The sequence below is a fragment of the Citrus clementina genome, unplaced genomic scaffold, assembly GCF_000493195.1.
Source record: "Citrus clementina cultivar Clemenules unplaced genomic scaffold, Citrus_clementina_v1.0 scaffold_1, whole genome shotgun sequence".
NCBI lineage: Eukaryota > Viridiplantae > Streptophyta > Magnoliopsida > Sapindales > Rutaceae > Citrus > Citrus x clementina.
Window position 1 is genome coordinate 7,602,626 of NW_006263303.1, and position 8,726 is coordinate 7,611,351.

Below are 8,726 nucleotides of genomic sequence, written 5' to 3' on the forward strand. Positions count from 1 at the left end.
GCACAAGAACATCTTCTACAACCCCCTTCGGGCAAGCATTAGATCTATCATTCAATTGAATAATTATATCAGTTTATTCCATTAGACCTAAGTTCAAGGAGTTATAAATTGAATATTGCATAACATTAATTGAGGCCCTTAAATCTAGCATACATCTTTTGAATCTGGTATTGCCAATAGTGCAGGGGATAGTAAAAGTACTTGGATCCTTGCACTTAAGAGGAAGTTTTCTTTTAAATACAATAGAAACATTCTCTCCTACACTTACCTTTTCGTTACCACTCAGCTTTTGCTTGTTGCTGCATAATTCCTTCAAAAATTCTGCATAACGCGACACCTATTTAATAGCATCAAGTAAATGAATATTTACTTCTACTTTATGATAGGTCTTAAGGATCTCTTTTTCTTGCTCCTTTTTTTTGGATTGTTTAAATCTGCTAGGAAATGTTGGAGGAATGGAAAATGTCTTAATTCGAGGTGAGGGGGTACTTACCTAACTAGATGGATCGACTGGTAATGCAGACTGAAATCGTCTTTCCTTGTTAAAGGAAGAGCCTTAGGGGAAGGATTGGTCACAGAGTGCGATGATGTTGTGGACACTTTTAATGGCTTAGCTAATAATGGTTCTAACTGCTTTCTGCTCTTAAGAGACATAGCATTAGCATTCTCTTTTGGATTAATTTCTGGTTGAGAAGGTAACTTTCTTGTAGTTTTAGCCTCTATTCTACTCATAGATGTGGCCAATTGGCCAATTTGATTCTCTTAGTGTTGGAGCTGTGTCTGGGTAGTCTATTGGAACTGCATAGAGCTAGTAGTGAGAGCTTTTACAAGATCTTCCAAAGACATACCTTGATTTTGAGGAGGTGGAGGTGGCCGAACTTGGTAAGGCTGTTGCACCTGCTATTAGGGGTAGTCCGGTGGTCGAGATGGTGCCACATTAGGAATGCCTTATTGTTGGTTCCTAAAATTAGGGTGATCCTTTCACCATTCATTGTAAAAATTATAATAGAGATCATACATTTGTCTTGGTTGACCTAGGAACCCCTCAACTGCATTGGCCTGCTCATGTGAACCCTTTTGGAGAGCATGGCACATATCAGTCGCATGCCCGCCCATGGAACAGACGCCACATGGTCTCATGTATTGCCCTAAGGCTAATTGTTGCACAAAAAATGTCAGATTTAAAACTTATTGTTCTAGGGAAGTAGTACTTACCTTATTAACTCGCTTAGGTGGCGGCAGTAAATCGTTCCTGGTGTTGAACTGTTGGGAATTAGCAGCGATGTTAGCAATGAGATTTCGGGCTACTTCTGGTGTCTTATCCACAAGTGCTCCTCCAGTAGCGGCATCAATCATACTCCTATCCATAGGCAGTAGACCCTCATAAAAGTATTGAATAAGGAGTTGATCACTTATCTGATAGTGGGGGAAGCTAGCGCATAGCTTTTTGAATCGTTCCCAATAGTCGTAGAGCAACTCTCCATTATACTGCCGGATTCCACAAATTTCTTTTTTAATGCTGCCAGCTTTTGATGCTGGGAAGTATTTCTTCAAAAATAGCTGACGCATCTCATTCCATGTAGTGACAGTACCGGAGGGAAGATAGTACAGCCATTCCTTGGCAGAATCTGCCAAAGAGAATAGGAAGGCCATTAGCTTAACTTGCTCTTCAGAAACTCTGGCTGGTTTTATTGTGGAGCATACCACATGGAACTCCTTCAAGTGCTTATTTGGGTCCTCTCTTACAAGACCATGAAAAGTAGGAAGAAGATTAATCATCCTAGACTTGAGTTCAAAGTTTACCTGAGGGTTTGGATTCTCAATGCATAAGGGTTGCTGGTCCAAGTTAGAAGTTGCCAACTCTTTGAGTGTTTGGTTGTTATTTTGAGCCATTGGTTCAGGTTCTGGGCTGCATGGCTCTGTCTTCGTGAGTGGAATGTGGATTGTAAAATTGAGTTCTGAATATGATGAGGTTGCTCTAAGTTGTTCGAGTTTCAGTGGAATATCCTAATGCTCATGAAAATCTAAATATAGAACAAAAAATAACTAATTAAAATAAATAAATAAATAAAATGAGAAAAAAATAAGTAAAAATAATAAAATAAAATGAGTGATAATAAACAAACTAGACGCTAGTCCCCAACAACAACGCCAAAAATTTGGTAGTGTCGTTAGGGTGCACCAAATTTAAAACCTTACTACTAGTATAAATAATTAGTACAGAGCGAGTAAGGATTGATCCCATAAAGACTATGCTAGTTATATTTATTATCAACTCTAAAGCGAGGTTTAAAATAAACTAATAGTATTAATAATAATAGTAATAATAATACCAATCAATCTAACTAAAGAAAATGTCAATTATAAATAAAAGGGGGAGTTTTATGAACTTTTAAATAAATAGCAAAAAATAAAGAAATTAAAACTATGAAAATAATAATTTAATAAAAACTATAATTAAAGGTGAAAGAATTAATAATGATGAAAATTTTGGTTAAAGGATCATTCTCCACCACCAAACACGCACATAATATATTAATTCTATCATCAATTTATATTGAAACTATCAACCATAGACAACAATAAGTTATATTAGTCTCAATATTTCCTTAGTGTGTCGTTAGGCAAAACAACCTCCTTACCTAATCTCTAACCATTAAATAATTGAAAACAAACTCTTTAAATTTAAGATAATGGAAGCATTAAGTAGAGAAAAATGTTAGGTTGATTTAGGCAATAAACACAAAAACTCAGATTATTTAACCTAGGTTATATTCTCTAATTGAAATCGTTGATTCCAACCTGCTACTAATTATCAATCGTATACCCTTAGTTTACCCCGTTATCAAATTTACTACAATACTTTTAGGGAATATTAATCGTCCACCTTAAGTTGACAAAATATATCTGCTGTCCACCATACCATTAGTTGCCGTTTAAATATGATATGTTAGAGGGGTAATCTAGTCTTTTCATATTATACAAGTGATAAATTAAGAGTACATGAGTGATAATAAGAGATTTTAAGGGTATACAATTGATACTTTTCAAGGGTAAAATCGTTAATTCACTATAATTCCTTGAACTTTCAAACGGCAGCTAACAGTTTAGTGGTCGATAGATAACTTTTGTCAATTTAAGCTGGATGATTGATACATCCTTAAACTGTTGTAATATTTTTGATAAAAGTGCAAATTTAAGGTATGAATGATAATTCCCCTAGAATTTATTCAAGTCCTATCTAATTGGCCACTTAAATAAAACAAGAATCAAATCATAAACATTAATTATAGAAGAAAATAAACAATCTCAATTAAATAAATTGAATGATAAAAATTAAAAATTAATCATATGACATGTTTGGCGTTTTGAATTCACCCTTAACCACATAGAAAATTTAGCCTAATATAATTGAATTAGGAATAAGAGAATTGATAAAACCAATCATGGAGATTAATAACTCTACTTCAATTCCTTTCAGTTTCTCCCTTGTTTTTTCCTTCTTGCGGCTGCAATCTCCAATTCCTCTTGGCTGCAAAAATCCCCAAAAAAATCAAAAGCCAAAAGTTGGCTTTTATAATGCCTAAGATTGGCCGAATTTTATTTCCAATTTAAAGCAATTAATTTTCTTCCTTTAGTTGCCATGCACATGCCGCCCACTTTGCCAATTTCTTTTTTTCTTCAATTTGCTTTCCATAATTTAATCCCATGCACGTGAACTTTAACTTTGGCAAGACATAAATGCAATATTTTTAAATTGGTCAAGTGAATCCATGCACGTAAATTTTAAAGCCATGGACATTAAACAAGTTTCCATTTTACGCATGCTTGTTCCCAAAGTCTTTATTAATCTCCATGAAATCCCATATGCTTCCGAATGTGCATCAATTAATTAATTTGCTTCCAAAAATCTTCAGTTATTTCCTTTTTTAATTCCTTCAAACAAATTTCTTCTTAAATGCTCCGATTTAATTTCTCTTTAATCCCAGCATATACCTAAAATAAAAAATAAAATAAATAAAATAAAATAACAGATAAAAAAATTAACACAATAAAATATAATTTACTAAAATAACTAGAATATTTAATACCCAAAACAAGCAAAAGATGGAGAATTTGATAGCAAAATATATAGAAAATATACACTTATCAAATTCCCCCACACTTACCCCTCGAGCAAACCTAGAACAAAAATAAAATAAAAAGGAAATCTAAACTAGTCCACTTTCTTAGAAAATCACGATTGCATTTAGCATATGCAACAAACCTTTAAACCCCTAGACGACCCTAGTGGATGAGTTATAGTCTCGTGAGGTCTTCAACGATGATACCCACAAACATCATTTCATTTTTATTTTTTTTTTGCAGAAAAAGGACAAAAGAATTTAAAGTAAAACTAGCCTCAAAGATTGCATAAATCATATAGCTCAAAGAAAATTTCAAATATTATGGAAGTTCTAACTTTAATTCAATAGTCAATCCCATCTCTCTTTTGATTCTCATAGTGTGTGTGTGAATCAATTCAATCAAAATTCATTCCCGAAATCTTCAATATCAATAGTCTTTGCCTTGAACAAAGAAAAGAGTAGGCAAAACTAATTTTGTCATCTTGATCTCCATTTTTTTTTCAGGTATTTGCGTTCATTTTCTTTTGATTTTTTTTTTGTCCATAGTCAGGAGCTTTCACTCTACCCCTTAAGGTAGCCTTCTTTTTATGATAGATTATCCTCTACATACTAGTGGTATATACGCCCAAATCACTTAAGGATAGCTTCACTCTTAAAGGTTATAGGTAGCTATTTTTTTACTATGGTGCCTGTGTATACTACACTATATTGTGGAGATAAGAATCAAGACAATCATTTACTCAATCTAAAATTCTCAACTCAGTCTGCATCAATCTCAAATTCTAAGTCAAAGTTATGAAAAATTGATATTAGTGCTCATGCTTAAGAGGAAATCAACACAAGAATCAAGTATAAACTAAGGTAATATTCAACCCTTTCTAAGAACCATATTCACTGTCAATCAAATTCTTATCATTGGCTAATATTTAAAACAATGTTTTTTTTGGTTTTTTTTTTAGAAAAAAAGACAAAGCAACAAAAACTAAGTTCGAAATCCACCCCCCACACTTAATTCCTCCATTGTTCTCAATGTAAGTCCTCTGAATCGACTACTCCTACATCGACGTGATAGTTAAACTATCGTTTCCGACCAGTACTGATGTCATATTCTAATGAAATTTTCTCTTTTTTTTAGATCACTTATAACTCAAATAACTAGCTCAAGGTTCTTGAAAAATGACCATCTTAACCACTTAAAACCCACTGTTGTAGTTTCGTTTCAGGTAATGGCTTATGAAACACTTTTACGTATTTCACCCTTTTAGAAAACTAAGTCCATAATGTTTTAATTTTTATTTAAATCTAGCAAAAATGAACTAAAACAATATTATTTTTATGAATCATACATATAATACCATGATTCTTATAATATATTTAATTTATTTTAATTATTTTTCATAATTAAATCAATATGTTAAAAATAAATTTGAATCATTCTATTTGATTCAATCAAGCTTATTTGTTTTTTGAAAATATGTATATTTAATAATTCTATCATATATAGTAATGATAAATACTTTAATTTTTTAAAAGACAAATGTTAAATTACTAGATTAAGATGTTTCTATTCAAGGGCAAAACTGTGTTATGAGTTGGGGGAACTTAACCACAGGGTCGAAAAGAAATTTATAACAAATAAGGGTTATAACATAAAATTATGCCATTTGTATGAAAATTTTATAGTTTGCCACCTTAGTTTATCAAAATTGATATATATCTTCTTTAAGTCTATCATTTTCATTACTATTATTATTTTGACCCCCGAACCAAATTCTTACTTTCCCACCCTTCTTTCTAGTTAATAAACACAAACAACTTAGTAGCTTATTTCAGACAAAAAAAAGTGAAAGCAGAAAAGTCACTCGTCTACATGCATATTCGAGTCCATTCACAATTTAACTAAATTTGAGGGTTTATTCTAATTTCAGACAAATAAATAAAAATAAATACTAATGCTTCTTAACTTTGATTAAAGAAGATTAGATAACTTTCCTTAGTTCCTAGAATTTATTTCAATTATCTAGCTAATCTTTGTATTTTTGAAAATTAGTCAACATTTCTCATTGTAGTTGTTAGATCTAACTTTCTTAAGGTTAAAATAATATTATGTCAAATGTAATCTGAAATTCAAAACAATCCTAGCAATACAAGTGGAAAATAAAGAATAAGTAACTAGGTTTTATGAAAAAAAATATATGCAATATAAATAATCTGGGTGATATTTAAAAATATAAGGACTAACTAGAATTGACTCAAACCCTACCCACGATGATTATCTCACTAATTTTACATAATAATATCATTTATATATCGATATAAAAATTATAGGTTAATAAAGACAAACATTTAAAAGTATTGAGAATCTCATCCATTAAATCAAAATCTACCAAATGATGCAAAAAAATCTGAAGTTATGTGTTGAGATATGTAAAAATTTTGTCAATTTCTTAAAGAGAAATAGTTATGTACTTTCTGCTATAATTTTTATGGTGTTAGCGCAAACGCGTCGATTGCTTACTTGACCATTTGTTATTATTTTCTCGTGATTTTTTAATTTTGTCACAAGTTTTTTTTTTCTTTTATAATCATTGATCACTCGGTTATTATAGGTACTACGTGTCTCTTTATTCATTTCTATGAAAGATACGAACAAAAAATTAATATTCTCACTACATATATAATTATTTCTCAAAATCAAATCTTGTAATCTCACTTTTTAGAATCAATAATTGCAGGCTAATATATAGCTAACGCTTAGTTACCTTTATTGGCTATATAAATTCATATTCGGCTTGTCAATGTTTTCATCCAAGCTTCAATATTCACTTTCTTGTTGTGTAATTTTCTCTTAAATCCGTTCTAAGATTTTATTGCTTTCTTTCATTTAGCAATGGAGGCTTTGCGTCAACAAATTGCAGAAATGAGGCAATCCTTTTTTGACGAGGTTTAATTTCTTTCACTCTCACTAGTCTTCTTCGCTCAAGCTTTAATGCTTTTTTTTTGCTTGTTACTCTTACAAGAAAATATATTTTGGAGGGTTTTCATCTTACGATATACGTAAGCTGTATCTTGATTTTACTATAGCCATGTACAAACAAGCTTCTATTTATGAAAATGGCTGGAATTTTTTAATGAAAAAATCATTTTTTATTAATTTTGATATTTTATGAAATCTTTTTCTACAACTTTTTTTTAATTCTTTTTCCTTTTGGCCAACCCAAAAGTTTTAGACAAAAGGTTAGCGCCGCAAGGGCGGACATCTCCCGTCAAAAAAATTTCTAAAAGTTGAAATTTATTATTTATCTTTAAAAAAAATTATGTTTTAGCCTCTCATTTTAAAGATACCATATTTAGGCCTCTTCAAATATGTAATTTCTTTGTTTTGACCCTATTGAACCAAATTAATTCCGCCGATTACCAAAGTGGAAACCTATTCTTGTATAGGTTGTCCACCGGAGCTTCAACAAAATAATTCTTTATGGAGATCATAATCGATGGATATGATTATTATGATTTAAATATTTTGTTAATTATAATAAAAATAATAATATAGGCTATTTTCTTATTAGAAGATTATGTATATTATTAAAAAGAAATTAACATGGAATGTTGCTTCTTCCAGGAAATATTGGACAGGTACTTTATTCAGCTTGAACAACTTGGTGAGAACAACCCTGGTTTTGTTGAGGATGTGTTGACCGTGTACTTTAGGGACTCAACAAGAACACTTGCAAACATTGAGAAAGAATTGTAAACTAAGCTTATCAATTTCTAATCTTATTTACCTTCATATTATTTAATTATTTTTTTTTTGTGATTATTATGATCGTAATTTGATTATAGATAATGATTATTTACAACATATTCTACAGGCAAAAGACTGAAGTCAATTATGTTGAGCTGGATAGGTACTTTTATAATTTGAAGGGTAGTAGTGCTAGGTACGTAAATGAAAATAAAAGGAAATTGACTCAAAATTTTGCACTTCTTGTGTATTTAAGTGTTGTAAATATGCGCATTCACACAAAATTTACTACATTCATAATTCATAATTCCAGCATTGGTGCTAACAAAGTGAGGAATGAAGTTAACAAGACAAGAGAACTTTGCAGGGCAGCAAATTGGGAAGAGTAATTTTTTATTTTATCCAATATTTGTTTTCAATTATCATTATAAATTAGAGAATAAATGCATTTATACTTTATAGCATTGCATTGTGACATTAATCACATAACAGAGTTGTAATAATGTCAGCAGGGCAAAGGTCTCCCTGGAGCAGCTGAAGGTGGAGCACTCCACTCTGAAAGACAAACTCACGGCTTATTTTGAGGTTCACTTATTATTTCTCCCATAAATAGAATTTTGTTTCTTAAATTTACTAATAATAAATTAAACGAATATCCTTTTTCAATTTCTTTTAACAGCTGGTGGCTCAACTTGGAACTGACTCTGATTAGGGAGATGGGCCTCCCAAAAAAATTCCAGCATGAAGTAATATTAAACAGAGTGGAGGTTGCTGTTCGGTCTGAACAAGGCAACCATTCTATCTTAGGAATTTACCTATTATGCTTTTGTTTGTTTTTCCTTTTAATGTAATGG

The 8,726-nt window shown here is 31.2% G+C and overlaps 1 protein-coding gene across 1 annotated transcript; it reads left to right on the forward strand.

Moving 5' to 3' along the window:
- Positions 1-7,728: 7,728 nt before the first annotated feature.
- On the forward strand, positions 7,729-8,584 carry LOC112095602 (histidine-containing phosphotransfer protein 4-like). Its single transcript, XM_024177710.1, has 5 exons — positions 7,729-7,877; positions 8,000-8,068; positions 8,186-8,257; positions 8,385-8,457; positions 8,552-8,584. Exons 1-5 carry the CDS (start codon positions 7,729-7,731, stop codon positions 8,582-8,584), a joined length of 396 nt encoding a protein of 131 aa, XP_024033478.1.
- Positions 8,585-8,726: the final 142 nt, after the last annotated feature.

What these genes read in the sequence shown, in the direction of transcription:
- LOC112095602 (XM_024177710.1), top strand. Translation starts at nt 7,729, where the DNA reads ATGGAATGTTGCTTCTTCCAGGAAATATTGGACAGGTACTTTATTCAG. An exon ending in TTGAAGGGTAGTAGTGCTAG is followed by an intron (nt 8,069 to 8,185) that starts GTACGTAAATGA and finishes TCATAATTCCAG; the next exon opens with CATTGGTGCTAACAAAGTGA. An exon ending in AGGGCAGCAAATTGGGAAGA is followed by an intron (nt 8,258 to 8,384) that starts GTAATTTTTTAT and finishes TAATGTCAGCAG; the next exon opens with GGCAAAGGTCTCCCTGGAGC.